At 43.5% G+C, this 16165-nt stretch overlaps 1 protein-coding gene and 1 pseudogene across 1 annotated transcript; one reads left to right on the forward strand and one right to left on the reverse strand.

Annotated features, from left to right (window-relative positions):
* Positions 1 to 257: 257 nt before the first annotated feature.
* Positions 258 to 9884, reverse strand: Rbm43 (RNA binding motif protein 43). The gene is made up of 4 exons (XM_036185185.1): positions 9525 to 9884; positions 5824 to 6013; positions 2903 to 2982; positions 258 to 1925 (listed from the first exon to the last, which is right to left on the reverse strand). The coding sequence occupies exons 1-4, from the start codon at positions 9807 to 9809 to the stop codon at positions 1161 to 1163; spliced, it is 1320 nt and encodes a 439-aa protein (XP_036041078.1). The 5' UTR covers positions 9810 to 9884; the 3' UTR covers positions 258 to 1160.
* Positions 9885 to 12513: 2629 nt separating this feature from the next.
* Positions 12514 to 15437, forward strand: LOC118581742 (annotated as a pseudogene).
* Positions 15438 to 16165: the final 728 nt, after the last annotated feature.

A 16165-nucleotide genomic window follows, 5' to 3' on the forward strand; every position in this document is an offset into this window, starting at 1 on the left:
CAGAAATTATTTAAACATTCGGGATTTAGGTGGCAAAGGAAAATAAGGACAAAATAGATTTTTTTTGTATGCTCTACTGATAGTTAAAATAATCATTATCGTGTTTGTTCATTTAAGAGGAACAGATACAGTTCTATTATTTATTACACCAGGATGAGCTCTGCAGAGCTCCATTATGCAAAATTGCCTTACTCTGGGGCTAACTTCAAGGGAATCAGAGACCTGGAAACAAATCGCTACAGCTTTCCTTTCTTTGTCTTTATTACTGTGCTGTTCAAATAACAGTGTTTGAGGAGTAAGATCACAGATGCTCAGAATGCAGATGATCCTTGCTTGGCTTGATGATGGGTCAACTCACAATTTAATATTACTGTAAGCTTTACTTTATTATGGTGCAAAAGGAGTATATAGTCAGTACTTGAGACACTGAATCTTCCCCAGGCTAGTGATACACAATGCAATGCTCTCTAGCAATGCTGAGCAGCAACAGTGAGCTCCCACTGACAATCAGCCACAATTGTGCAGCAACCAGGGTCAGGAGTCATTTCTCTACCATAGACAGTGTAGCAAAGTTAGGATGTTGTGTGAGTTACATGGGTTAAAGGCACTTTTTTGACTCACCATGTTTTGAAATTACAATGGGTATCTGGATGGCACACTGTTGTAAAACAAGAATTGTCTACAATAGCAAGCATACAAATTTCTCCCAAGACTCCTTACAATTCTAACAGAACCACTACTTTCCCAAGTGATCCTAGGCAACATTCTAATGCTATGTGGAGTAAATACAAACCCTGAGGACTTAGCAACAGCATGGTATTCATACAAACCTCTGTCAGAGGAAAAACTTCTTTTCCTAATAATTTGGAGTTGCAGGAAAAGTGAGATTTCTTCCAAGTTTAGTGAGGTTTTGTTGTTATTACTGTCATTGTTGTTTTGTTTTTCAATTTGATTTAGGTACCATTTTTGTATTTAATGCCAGGCCCATTCCTTGTCAGCTGGATAACTCTGGATAAGTATTTTAATTTCCCTAAATCCTACCTTCTTCTCCTATAACATGAAGACAATGATTCACACAGTGAAATCTGGATGAAATGAGAGGCAAGCACAGTCACTTCTCAGTCTTGGGGAAAGCCACCATGACAACTGTGGCTGAGACCTCAAGTGACCTTTTGCCCTGCAGATTTCATGAGCTCTGTCTTAAACAGGAACGTGTCGGACGAAGGTCCTATAATGTTGATATGTGTGTGGTGAGGATTAATCAAAACTCTACGATATCTGTAACACAGCTGTTCACAAGCCTGCTTAATATTTCTTTTCTCACTCTCTCCCTTTCCTTCCAAAACCAGTGTCTCTTTTCTGAGCTCAAGGTGGAGCCCCTGGGCCCACTCCTCAATGAGCTCTTTCATATATCTGACACTGCTGGGGTGAGACCCATCATGAGCATCTTGTAGACAAATGGTGGTGACATCACCATCCACGCTCTCCTGACACAGGATATGGTATCTGTTCAGTGTTAGTTCATACAACTCACACTTGTGTTTCAGGTAAAGGAAAACATCTGTATCAAGCACAAGCATCCCTTGGCTTCTGGCAGACCCAGGGACAGAGGTCCCAAGTGCCACCGCAGAGGTCTCCCTTCCCGGTAGGACGCCTCCAGGGTTCTTCTGTCTGTTGCGATTTCTCCTCTCGCTGGCATCCTCCTTCCTGTTGCTTTCTGAAGCGGAGATGGCTTTTGCTATCAAAGCCTGTTTGAGCTTCAAGATAGCCAGAAATGAACCTCGCACGGAGATTTTCCCACTGGGGCTCAATGGGCTGAAGTTTAAAGTTGGGATTTTCTTTTTCAGGTCCATTACCAGGCTTTCTAGTACAGTTTGAGACCGAAAAACAGACAGATCAAGAATAGCCATCACATAGTTGAAGACCTAAAATGAGAAAGGGAAAAGTCAAAACAGCATGGCCTAGTGAGCAAGCAGCGGAGCACACAGGTTTCTGCCATCCTTCTCATCTGGGCAGCACTTGCTCTGAGTCAGGTCTTGGTGGGGGGGGGGGGAGGGACTTCCCAGCTTCCCACTCTAGGTCACTCCTTCAGAGAGCCTGGATTCACAGGCCACACCACACACCCCAAAAATGAAAGGCAAAAAAAAAAAAGCTGTTTGGAAACACAGTGCTTCTCAGAATCCATATATATATATATATATATATAGACACACACACACACACACACACACACACACACACAAACTATTGGCATATGCTCCACAGACAGACATCCCCAGAGTCAGGCCTGCCCTACCTCTCTCTCCCAGCTGAAATTTCAATAGCTGGCTATACCAGAAGCCCAGGTTCTCTAAAGAATATACATGGAAACTAATACTTTGGATTTTAACTTTCATTCTTATGCCCACCTTCCCTGCTCCTTCAAAGTTCCTTTTTAATATTAATCCTAATTGTCCCCCCGCATAAAACCTTTAACCCACCTATCATCCGCGACAACACAGAAGCTCACCGTCGCTGTAAAAGCATCATGGAGCCAGGCGTTGGTGGCGGACCGCCTTTAATCCCAGCACTCGGGAGGCAGAGCCAGGCGGATCTCTGTGAGTTTGAGGCCAGCCTGGTCTACAAAGTGAGTTCCAGGAAAGGCACAAAGCTACACAGAGAAACCCTATCTCGAAAAACCAAAAAAATAAAATACAATAAAGGCATCACGGGATGCACACATATGCTGAAATATAAAAACAACATTTCTAGAGGCAGCTTTTGCCTTTGAGAACTGAGAAGTTTCTACTTTTATTCCTAAGAAGTCGTGGGGCAAGAGCAATTTGTGTGTCTTTATACACCAAAGACTTCCCAGAAGAAATGGACCCAGGCCTCAAAACACACCCTAGGTCCCCACACTTACCTTTTCACTGAATGGAGAGACGGTGAGCTGCGGCTTTGAGGCCAGGGGCTGTTTCTTTTGTCTGATGACATTCTGTGCAACTATGGAAACATTAGCATCAAAAGTGTGTTTGTGGCCTAGCACACCAACAATTACCTTAATTTGCAAAAATGGAGACATTCCACTGTTGAGATGGTGAGGGTTTTGCTACATTTTTCTAGTAAACCTTCAAATAACTTTTCCCTTGTGCTTGAACACACTAAAGCTCACCATAAATGTGTTAATAGTTTCCTAGTCTTATTTTTTTTTTAAAGTACACGATTTTTTTTCTTTACTTTTTTTTTTTTTTTTAGGTTTACTGATGTATTATGTATACAGTGTTCTGCCTGCATGTATCCTTGCAGGCCAGAAGAGGGCACCAGATCTAATTGCAAGTGGTTGTGAGCCACCATGTGGTTGGTGGGAATCGAACTCAGGACCTCTGGAAGAGCAGTCTGGAAGAGTAGTCAGTGCTCTTAACCACTGAGCCATTTCTCCAGCCCTCCTAGTCTTATTTTTAACATACACTGCATATACATGAATAAAAAACAATAGCCCGAGTCAATGTTCCATGCTATCCACTCCAGTCAGAGGAGAACTGGAATTCCACAATGCTGAAGTCTTTCCCCTAACCCAATGCTAACCACCTCCCCCTTCTCTCAACATCAGCAAACCCAGACCTCAGTATCAGGCCTCTTTGCTGACTATAACCACCCTATAGGTAATCTCAACCTCTATGGCTTTAGACATCTCTACCTGTATCACTTCCAAACTTGTGCCCCCACTTTATCATCCTAATACATGTCCTTACAAGGAAAGCTCACTTCTTGTTTGTAATTTCCTGAACATACTAGAACATTGTCTTTTACATCTCCAAAAACAACATCCTTACCACTCATCTGCTCTGCTACAACCTCTCAATGGCAGCAGTGACTTGTAGATTCTACTCTCCACACTGTGCCACTGTTTCAGAACAGACAACTTTAATCCTCAGCCCTCTACTCAGAATATAATGGCTCCCACACCTAACCAGAATACAAGCCAGAACCCTCTCCTGGACTGCAGGCTACTCAGCACAAATGGTCCCAGCTCCCACTCCACCCACATCTCTTACTCTGTGCTGTGGGATAATCCTTTTTCTACTCTATGAATATGTATTACTTTCATTTGCTAATAAAAAGCTAATTGGCCAATAGCTATGCAGGAAGAGATTGAGCTCTAGAGCCAGACCAGGAGAATTCTGGGAGAGGATGGGCAGAGTCAGAGAGTCACGGCAAACACAGAGAAGCAAGAAGAGAATGTTGTACTGAGAAAAGGTACCAAGCCACATGGCTAAACATAGATAAGCATTATGGGTTAATTTAAGTGTAAGAGTTAGCTAGCAACAAGCCTGAGCTATCAGCCATGCATTTACAATTAATATAAGCCTCTGCATGGTACTTTAGGAAGCAACTACCAGGTATTTGGAAACAAGTGGTAGGGACAGGAAACATCCATTTATAACTCTGCCCATGCACATTCCATTCCTGCCACAATGGGCTCCTTCCTGTTGCTCCAAACATTCATCACGCTTCCCCTTCCCTCCTTACCACACTCCCCACCCCAACCTAGCCAGAATTTTTTTTTTTTTTTTTTTTTTTTGGTTTTTCAAGACAGAATTTCTCTGTGTAGCTTTGTGCCTTTCTGCCTTTCCTGGAACTCACTATCCTAGAATGTTCTTCCCCTTTATCCACATGAATCCATCCCCACCCTTTACTCCTTACCACTACCTCTTGCTTCATTCTGAGTTTTACTCAATTGTTACATAAACAGAGTATTTTAGATCTGGGAATATAGCTTGTGTATACATATACAGCACATATCTTGCAAGGATGAAACCTTGGGCACTATACCCAACATGCCTAATGGATGGCATGTGATGTGATATGATCCCCAACACACACACACACACACACACACACACACACACACACACACACACACACACACACATGCACACATGCATGCACATGTACACACAGTGTTTCCCCAACGAGATCTAGTAGTGCAAGCTTGTAATCCCAACTGTTAGGGAACTGAAGCCGGAGGACCTCAGTTCAAAGCAAGCCTGAGCAGCTTGGTAACATGATGAAATTCCACCTCCCCAAAAGGAAATAAAAAGGGGTCTAGAGAGATGGTGCAGCAGGAAAGAGTGTTTATTTCTCCAGAGGAATTGAGTTCAGTTCTCAGCATCCACATCCAGTAAGGTGGGAGGCAGAACGACTCAGTCCTACTTCAGGTCCAGGCCATAGTTCTCAGTTCAACTTTACCAGGAACAAAGCAGATTCCTTACTAGAATATCTGCTTGAGAGTGTGAGGGATGAGAAGCAGAGAGTAGAATTATATTCTTGTTGCCACCTGAATTTTACCAAAGAGATTATGTGTAGCCAATAATGGTGGTGCATGCCTTTAATCCCAGCACTCGGGAGGCAAAGGCAGGTGGATATCTGTGAGTTCCAGGACAGCCTGCTCTACAGAGTGAGTTCCAGGACAGCCAGAGCTACACAGAGAAATCCTGTCTCGGAAAAGAGAGAGAGAGAGATTATATGTAATTTAAGGGTTTTTTGTTTTTTGTTTTTTGGTTGTTTTTTTTTTTTTTGCATTTGTTCTATATCTGTTTCCGAAGGTATGTATACAGAAGCAAAATACTTTTTAAAGCCTCACAATTTTCCAGAAACTCACACTTTATCATGAGCCATTTTCATATATTTTTGTAAATAGGAGACTGGCCACTTTTCAGAGTAGAATAATTTTTTCAATGCTACTTCAAACTTGGCCAATTCCATGAATCATTTTAACAGTACGAAATTTTAATTTCACCAGCAAATGATTTCAAAGAATATAAAATTTTGGTTAAGAAATACCTTTCTTTTCTTTGAATATGACATATGCAACTCCTTTGGTTCTTGATGGATATATCACTTCTTCCACGTGTCCGCCCTCATCTCGGAAGTAACGCTTCACTAGCTGGTCTTTGGAAAGGCCAACTGGAAGACCAGAGACTACAATCGTTCTCTCAGAAACTGTGGGGTCCCTGATCTTCAATGCTGAAGCCTGCAGAAAAACAGTTAAATGCTGTTTCAGTGTGAGTCTGCTGAAAGGAACCATCACATCAGTGAGACACAATGGCCTTTCCACAAGGATGACTAGCAGGAGCATGTCTGCCTCATTTCACCCACCAATATAGACCTTAGGCAAATTTGAGAGTTATGTAGACCACTAATAATTAAAAAATAATAGTTAATTAGGCCCAAAATAATATAAAGTGTCACCAAAAGAAAAAGAGGGAGGGTTTTGCTTTTTTGAGATGAGGTCTTATTATGTAGTCTCAGTATAATGAGTCTTTTTTAATTATGAAAGCGTGGCCTATATCTTAGGCCTGTCCCACTAGCTCTTATAACTTAAACTAACCTGCTTTTATCAATCTAGGTTTTACCATGTGGCCTTCCACCTTCTTTCATTCTCTATGTACCTTCATGTCTCATTTGTTAATCCTCAGTCCATCTCAGGAGACCTTGTCTTCCCTCAGCTAATTACAACAGATTGTCTGAATTTTGCTGCTGTTAGCCTGGGCTAACCATGCACATCTTGGGAGAGGCTGATAGACTCACTTTCCTAACTCGGGGTAGGAGATAAATGAAGGAAATAAAAAAGGAAAAGAAATCTTGACCGTCACTAAAAACATTTCCCTTTATGTGGAAAAGGAAAATTACACAGGACATGAGACCAAAAGAGAGCAAAGGAAATTTTAGCACACAATTAAGGCCCTGCTGGCATAGTGTTTGTTCTTTAGAATGCACTACTGTTGAGTTTTAACTTTTAGACTAAATGTGATAAGTCTTCAAAATACCAAAAATTTTTAAATGACTCATAAACAAGGAAAATATCAAATGCTGTCAATGTAAGAATAAAGCCAGTACTAACAGAAACTAAGTGGGGAAAGACGACAGGATTACATTGCAAAGAATCGCGTGATGTTATATGCAGTTTAAGTGCCTTACGGAAGTTACAAAAACAGCCCCGAGAAAAATTTTAAGTGAAGTTCCAGTACAGCGTTCACAGTTGAAAAGTGGAGAAAGCAATCAGACCTTCCCCTTCACTTATTACAGCAGAATTCAGAACTTGACTAAGGTGATGGTGACGGCCCAGAGGACTCATATTCTCAGAATCCCTGGTTCATCCAGTTGCAGATACCAAACAGGATGGCACACGAGCCCTATCTAACGACATTGTGGTTTTAAGTTTTCGATGTATGCAAGAAGTTCTCAGCACATATACCTGATCACTTAAGCCACTAATAAAAACAGTATTAATTAAACATATATTCCACATCTGGCAATGTGTTGAGTACTTGAAGTGGCAAGCAGAAAAAAGAAAACTGTTGCCCTGAAATGCTGTTATCTCCAAAACATGCACTGTAGGGGGCTGGAAAAAAATGGCTCAGCATTTAAGAGTACTGTGAGCTGCTTTTCCAGAAGGCGTGGGTTCAATTTCCAGCACCAACATGGTGGTGTTCAATTTCCAACACCAATATGGTGGTTCACTATTGCCTGTAAACCCAGTTCAAAGGGATCTGACACCCTCTTCTGGCCTTTGAGGACATCAGGCATGCTTGTGGTGCACATACATACATGCAGGCAAACACACACACACAAAAATAAGTAAATAAATTAATTAATTAAATTTAAAAAATAAAAATGTACTGGGTACTCTTTCTGTCGTAGAGAAATTCTGACCATCACTTGAAATATTTCCCTTTATGTAGAAAAGGAACTTTATACATGACAGGAGACCAACAGGTCTTTACAATTGTGCCGAAGGTACTTCTAACACCTGCTTGAGGAGGCAGACACGTAAGTCATCCCAAAGGAGTTCAGTTTGCATGAAAGAGGGCTCTTTACTGTTCTACAGAAGGAAACAGAACACCTCATTTGAGAATACAGATCACCCCTAGTAAAATCCTAAAACTATAATAAATGCCACTCAGGATTAAGAAGCAAGACTAATTCTGGCTAACGTCCAAAAGAGGCTCCATGAGTGAAAGGCCTTGAAGGCTGGGGTAGAATTGGAATTGATGAGACAAAATATCAAGTAAAAGAAGACCACAAAGTGGTGTGTGTGTGTGTGTGGCGGGGGAGTGATCATTGCTCCGGCTTACAGCATACAAGACAAAGGAACACACACACACACACACACACACACACACACCACGGCACACACACACACACACCCGCGAAGATAAAGTTCTCAAAAATACAAAAAGTAAAAACTTACTGGCTGTTTGACAGGGAAGACACTTTAATGGGAATAAACAACTTGTCTAGAAGGTACAGTGAAAAGATGAAATACATCAGACTGAAGTGTTCCTCCCCTCTAGTCCCCAGAGGCTTAATGCAATTTTCCCAAGATTCCCTTAGGGGGCGGGGAGGAATGACCAAAGGGACTTTCAGATTTCCAGGGAAGCTGACTGACTTCCTGGCTTCCGTCTCTATGGCATTCTGTTCTGACAGCCCACACCAGCCTCTGTCGTAAATGGCTGGAGAACCATCATCTTTCCTGTGTTTATCAATATCAAAGAAAAACATCCGTGTAAGCTCGGGGAACATCCACACCTCATCAGCACGAATGCGTATCTTAATTCAAGTGTCTACGCAACCTTCATCTTTAGAATCAAAGGAGCTCCCTGCTCCAGGACTTCTGTAGACCTGGTTTTGCAAGACCTCACTGCATTCTGTTATCTTGTGAAGCACTTCGACAACGCCCTGTGTCCTCCCTAACTCACTTATGTCTGAGGACGTGTGGCTGCACGTCTTCTCCTGGGACCAGCTGTCAACAGAGAGTTATCAGTCTCCTCTGCGCACAGTAAAGAAGAAAAACGAGTATCCCAAAGAAAGATAATCCAGTTAAAGACTTTGAAACAAGGCAACGTCAGCAGAGACACGAAGCTGAAGGCGTTTTACCATTTCCATGCTCTATGTCAGCAGACTCTGGACCCTTATGTCAGGAAGAAAAACATAAAACTTACTTTTTAAGTGGGACACTAAGAAGAAATATTTCACTTACTGTTTCAATTTGCTTTTTCAATCACCTGTCACCAGGTCTCACACACACACACACACACACACACACACACACACACACACACACGCATCAGGTGAAACGTACACACTCACGCATGCATAGCAACTGCTCCAAAACATACTGGGTCTCTAGACAAAAACCCTGGGCAAAAGCCTGGCATGGAGAGAGAGGCCGCCGTCCAGTGCCCTCGGTTTGGACCCTTCTTGCTAGCTCCTTCCAGTAGTTGGCTATGGCCTCCGTTTCTGGGTCACTGTCCTTTTCCTCATCCACACATCACCTTTAGCAGTCCCGCCCTAACCACCTTCCGGAAAAAACCCGGGTGCCCCTTGCCATTCTGCCGGGAGTGAGAAAGGCGCCCAACGCGTGGGAGGCAGGCCTGCCGCACCCTCGACGGCCACTTCGGGGCGCGCGATCGCGCGGGACACGTGCTCCGGGGACCCTGGGCCCGCCTCCCCGCACCGCGACCCCGAGGAAAGCGACTTGCCATGGCGCGGAGAAGCTCGGGCAGCGGGAGACCTAAAGCCGGTGGCCCGCAGGTTCCGCTTTCACTTTCCAGTTCCCGTCGCCCGGGAGACGGAGCGCGGAAGGGCGGGGTCCTGCGCCGGCCGCCCAGCTGGGGAGAGCTCCCCGGCCTGTGCTGCTCCTGCGCGGGATGCCCCGCGGGAATCTGGATGATTCGTGGATCGTGGTCCGTGCACTCTGCTCTCTCCAGCGCTATGTCAAGCCGGGTCTCCCCCCAGCGCTTTCCCGCCTGTGGGGTCCCCTGCATCCCCGCTCAGCACCTGCGGAGCGCGGAACACAGCCACGAGGCAGGATACCGCCCACCCAACTCACCACCCAGCCTCGGCGCTGAGGCCTGAGACAAGGGAAACCTAGCGCGGGCCTCAAAGTGAAACTGAAGAAATACGAAGAAAGGCAAATGGATGGCAGAGCATCATCTCCTTTGTAAAGAAATAGAAACTGAAATTGCGAGATACCGGTTTTCAACCAATCTGCCCGAATTAGCAGGTAACCCGATGTCAGCACAAGCTGGTTTAGGAGCAAACATTTCTAAGGATTTGGCCCTCTGTCGGAAACTCAGAATACAGGTCCCCACAGTGCAGCATTTTAGCATGCCCTGGACATGAAGCCTTCTGATCCCTTCCCAGGCTCTCCTCTCTCTTGAATCTTTGTTTTCCCGAAGCCAGTAATAAAAATTAGAATTTCTTTTCCCCCAGGTGGAGCACGTAAAATAGACACCTGTCGTTCCAAACAAACTATGAAACCTAGAAATGTCATTCCCCCCTCTCTCGGAGGGAACACTCATTCCAGCAGGAGGGAATGCTTGTTGTACAGAGCAAAGGAGAATCCAGACAGGTTGGGATCCTGGGAAGAGGACCCTCTGCTGAGGAACTACATCCATCATGTATGCGTGTCTGTCTGTGGCTTTTCTTGGTCGCTAATTTGTTGGTCTGTGAGCATGTATTTTCTTTTTTTTTTCTCGTCCCATCCCCCATCCCTACTCCCCACAGAGTTTCTCTGTGTAACAGCCCTGGAACTAGCTCTGTAGACCAGACTGGCCTGGAGCTCACAGAGATCCACCTGCCTCTACCTCCCAAGTGCTGAGATTAAAGGCGTGAATCACCATCCCCAACTGTGGGCATTTCCTTGATTGCTCATTTATGCAGGGGAGCTGGGCCTACTGCGGGCAGTACCATCCCTTAGACAGGTGGGCTTGGGCTGCATGAGAAAGCACGAACCTGACAGGAAGTGGGTCAGCAGCTTGCTCACCATATTTCCGCTTCAAGTTCCTGCCTTGGCTACCAGACTTAATTAGCTGTAACCAGCACACTAAAATGACGCTTTCCTTCCCAAGTTGCTTTTGGTCACCAGAAAACATGGACCTTACCGGGTACCCACCTCCACCAGCCTGTTGTCATGAGAAGGGAACTTCCGCCCAGTCAGGTTTCCCACAGCTGCCCACTCTTTATCTATCCTGAGCATAAAACTGTTTTCCCGGAGCCTCTGGGTGTTACCTTCTGATGGCCTCATTCAATGCTGCTGAGCTGTTTAACGAATCTCTTATGCTGTTCTGTTGCTCATTTTTTCAGTGGAGGTGGAAGCTGTGACCTTTATCATAAGTAAGGAAATGATAATGCTCTAATATTATCAAAATGTAACATACAAAAATGTAAATGTGCAGTTATCCTCAGACTCAGCAGTTCCACTCTGAGAAGTTCACTTCAAACGGTAGTGTAAGGATGATCCTGAGAGGCTGTATAGAAGTTAATATATGATGCTTATAGAATCCTCTCAGTTTATCAGGACCTACTTATGCACTTCAAGGCTGTAAAGGCTGTAGGACAGAATAAGATAGATCTACATGTAATTATATTGTTGTTCAACTTATGCTTTATTTCCAGATTTTCCTGCCTCAGTCTCCAAAGTGCTAGGATTTCAAGCTTATGCCACCATGCTGACACAGCACACTATGCCAATCTGAATGTCTAATAAAGATCGAAATTGAATGAGATCAAACAGAAAGAATTTTTCTGGAGCTTTGGGTTGAAGCCAGTGACTGTGTGTAATAGGCAAGAGCACCTGACCCCCTTCTTCAAACTCTACCACCAATTTACACTCTATTCATATTCTTGATGTAGCACGATGTCTTCGTCTCCTGGAAAGGGAGATTAAATACCTGGACAGGAGCAATGTGATGGAGAAAGGGTTTATTTGGCTCATGATTCCAGGTTGCTGTCCACCTGCAGGGAAGTAAAGGGGGCTGAAACATGAAAAGAGATCACATCACATGCACAGTCAAGCACAGAAAGCAATGAGCTAATGAGTACACAATGAATTAACACATGCACAATGAATTAATGAATGCATACGAGGGCTTAGTCCGATTTCTCCTCTCTTACACAAGATCCCTTGCTCAGAGAATGGTACCACCTACAATATTACCACAGGGACCCACCTAATATGACAATCCTTCCTTTAAACTTCTCCAGGGGATCCCAGCTACAGCGTGTCAAATTGACAAAACGGAACTTAATACATGATCATAAAGACCCTTTCTAAAGTTTTAAAATATTGTTACAATGTTTGATATTTTCATAAACTGCATTTATGTTGGCAAAAAAAGTCACAAGATTATACTCTAAGGAGGTTTTTTTTTTTTTTTTCCAACTTACTTGGTAATAGCCGAAGAGAAATTTTCTTTCTTTTTTTTTTCCAAGTCTGATCATTTATTTATTACCCTTAAAGAGTTATTTTTTACTGGATTCAGACATTTAAATAGAAGCTCTCATCTTCCTTCATTCTTTCAGCCAAAGTTTAGTACATTCTGCAGCCTTCCTCCCTTTCCTTGGTACATTGATTCTTCAGAGCAATACCTGAGGTTCTGTGTGAAAGGTCACGTGGGGTTACAGGATGCTGAATATGCAGGGCTTTCATCTTGGCTTCTTTCCTTTGTTAAAGGACATCCTGCCAACATGCTGCTGAACATCATCTTCTTTAGAGAGACTGAAAAGGTTTTCAGATTCTGTGAGCTCTTTGGGGTCCCAACCGCCAAGGCACCGTAGTATCTATCTGTCAGCCTAGTAATATCCATTCTTCCCTTTTTTACAATAACCAAGTCAAGAAGACTCATCCGGTGCATCCCTGAGCAGACTTGTGCTTCCTCTCCTTGGTCTATAACAAAAACGCCCCTTTCTCAACAACAAAAGCAGAGTCTGGTGTGGGTCAAAACTCCTTGCCTCATGGGAAGACCTTGTCTGTCATTCCCACTGACTCAGACCCCCACAACCCTTCCATTCTTCATGAGAACATCATCAGGAATTTCAGTGGCTATTGACTTCTCATAGGAAGTACAAAGTTTGCTTCCTTGTCCTCAATGGTGCACCTCTGACAGCTGACGACTGGAAAAGAGTTAGATACTCAGCTCCATCTTGACAAGTGGAGCAACAGGAGTTAGAGTTTAGTCCCTGGGCCTCACATGGTGAAAGAAGATGACAGACTCCACAAGTTGTCCTCTGATTTCCACCAGTGCTATGTGGTGTTCTTGGACACATGGACACACACACACACACACACACACACACACACACACACACAGTCTCTGTCTCAGTCTCTGTCTCTATCTCTCTTTAGCCATAAGTTTTCTCAGGTCCCACCCAGCCACATGGTTCCAAATTCCTCCAGTCCCACCCAGCCCTGCAGTCCCTCAGCCCTTATAAAATAATCATTCAGAGACTTAATATCAATTATCAACTGTATGGCCTATGGCAAGCCTCTTGCTAGCTAGCTCTTATAGTTTAACTCTATCCATAACTATTAATCTGTGCATCACCACGTGTTCCATGGCTTTACTTGCATCCCATTACATGTTGCTCCTAGAATGGCAGTCTGGTGTTTTCCCCCACTCTGCCTTTCTCTTTCCTGTCTCTCTCCTTGGATTTCCCTCCTGCCAAAGGCAGCTTATTTATTAACCAATTGGAACAATATATTCCAGCATACAGAAAGACATCCCCCAGCATCTCTCTCTCTGTCTGTCTCTCTCTCTCTGCCTCTGTCTGTCTCTGTCTCTCCGACTCTCTCTCTCTCTCTCTCTCTCTCTCTCTCTCTCTCTCTCTCTCTCTCTCTCTCTCTCCAGATTCAGTGTTGTTCCTCTCACAATCTCCAAACCACTGTATGCAGAAATAGAAAAACAAGTACAACAGGTATGGTAGCATGTGCCTGTGATCCCAGCATTCACAAGGCTGGGGCTCAATGATGAGTTTAAGGTCAGCCTGGGCTACATAGAAAGACCCAGTCTCCAAGGAACAGGAGGAGAAGCAGCAGCTGTGCTTGCCTGCTCCTCAGTTCCACCAGATTTCCAAAGGAGCACATAAACAGCTTCTTGCAAGCTAGCCATGTCACTTCACGTCCCTAAGCTTCCTGGCTTCTTCCAGATGCTCAAGGATACAACAAAACACTTTTAGTATTAGAAGAGGCTTTATATAAAAACACAAGCTTGCAAGAAACTTTCCCAGACTTTTAGTACAGCATAGGGACCAAATGGAAAGAATTAAATGGCTCTCGGTCTCCCAGAGAGTGGTTCGTGACAAAAGAGGTAACGCCCATTTTGGAAGATCTGGAAGCCCAGCATCCTGTTGCAAAAAACGATGTCATGGCCTCTCATACTTGAGAGTAAGAGGTTGGGGATGGCACAAACTTTGTTCTGATATTTGCTGGAGTTCTTCTGGAGCTAGCCAAAGAACTTAGGAATGGTTTATCAGTTTCAGAAACGATAGAAGGTTATGAAATAGCACACAAAAAGCCTACAAGCATTCTCCTGACTAGATGATGGGGCTCTGTAAACCACTCAGGATGTTGATGAGGTATCAACTCTACTTCTTAACCCCAGAATGAACACACACTATGAAAACAGCACAATTTAGATCATGCTTCCTATTCAGCCACATGTATCTATTTCTCTTGATTCTAGTCATTTCAATGCTGATAACATCAGAGCTTGTAAACTTGTGGGCTCTGGTATTGCATGGATTATTTCTTTGCTTCTTTGTTTTTAAGAAGGAAACTGAAGATACTCTTGTCCTTTGGAGGGCATGATAACAGAGATGAGGGAACCATGCTGATAAAGACTGCTAGAGAGCTGCTGGATTTCATTAAAGAAGAAAATCTCAGGGGTGCACAAATCAAAAGTTCTTGTGGGTGCTGGTGAAAATTTCATTACAACATTTATATAAGGTGACAATGTGGCGGGCATGGCTCTTCATTATGCAAGCAAATAAAATGTTGATGAGACTCAACTCAAAATGGGATCCCAGGAGAAAATAAAAGAGTTGGAGCTACTGCTCTTCCTGAATTGACTCCTCTTGGCCTAGAAGAAATAGGACATTGTAATAGCCCTTTCCCTCAGAAGTTAAAGATACACATGTTTTCAATCATGAGAAAGAAGGTGGTGCCATTTCTACTGTACTGCATTGATGTTCTATAGACAGTCTGATATAGAAAGGGCAGGAGATGATGGTGTGCTAATGAATTCAAGTTCTTACAGGGGATAAACATCATGTCCTGGGGCTGGAACATCCGAAACTGAACTGGCCAAACAGATCACACCATATGAAGAGCCAAGTCCTGGACTTGAACACTGTGCTAGTAAACAGATTGCTGTAGCATCTGAAGCTATTACACAGACACTGTCAGAAAATGCTAGAGTTAAAGCCAATGTTGTAATCTCTAACGTCTGTACAGCAAAGCAGAAAGGAAACAAAAATTCTGGAGTATATTTGAAGACTGAAGTTCTGCTGTAAAAGCAATGTTGGAAGCTCTAGATGCTTACTTGGAAAAATATTGGGTGATTAAATTGGCTGCTAATACTGCAGTTTCTGTACTTACAGGGCATTGTGGCTAAACTATCTTGTGGGTAAAAGCCTTTAAAAATAAGATAGATTGAGAGGAAGGTCAACATGGCTGAATGGCTTTCTTCTGTAGCTGAAGATTCTATAGTATTCTTACATTAAGAAGTGCTTTGTTTTTGCATCCTCTGCTGGATGATTTTTTTTAAATTACCATTTTGGTTCCTTTTTTAATCTGAAAATTTTATGGAGCCTCAGAGCATTTCAAAATAATCAAAACAACCTTTAAAAATAAAAAAATAAAAATAAAAAATCACACATCTCAACTTTAAGTATTACCTTAAACTTACAGTAACTGAAACAATATGGAAATGACATAAAGAGAAACCTAGGTGGTGGGGCCACAGAGTCAGGTGGGCAGAGCGGAGCAGAGCTGAGCGCCAAAGAGGTAGGCAGGTCCAGCAGCCTAGACGCAATTATAATAAAAACCAGGAGCTGAGCTGCTATCCGATGAGGAGTTGATGAAAACAAGCTCCTGATCAAGAGCTTGGAACAAGGACGCCTTTAATACCAACACCTGGGGAAGGAGCCATCTCCATGGGAGGAGAACAGAATGGATCTGAACACTGTCTGAGGCCAACCTAGGGACCAGCTGCCAATCCTGCAAAACCCAACAACTTGGAGGTGTTACTGAGACTACCCTACTCAGCTGAAATCCATCTGGGAGAGGAATCAGCAACCTACAGTCTGCAGTCTGAGGGAACAAGGACAGCTGAAGGGCTGA

The sequence above is a fragment of the Onychomys torridus genome, chromosome 4, assembly GCF_903995425.1.
Source record: "Onychomys torridus chromosome 4, mOncTor1.1, whole genome shotgun sequence".
Taxonomy (NCBI): domain Eukaryota; kingdom Metazoa; phylum Chordata; class Mammalia; order Rodentia; family Cricetidae; genus Onychomys; species Onychomys torridus.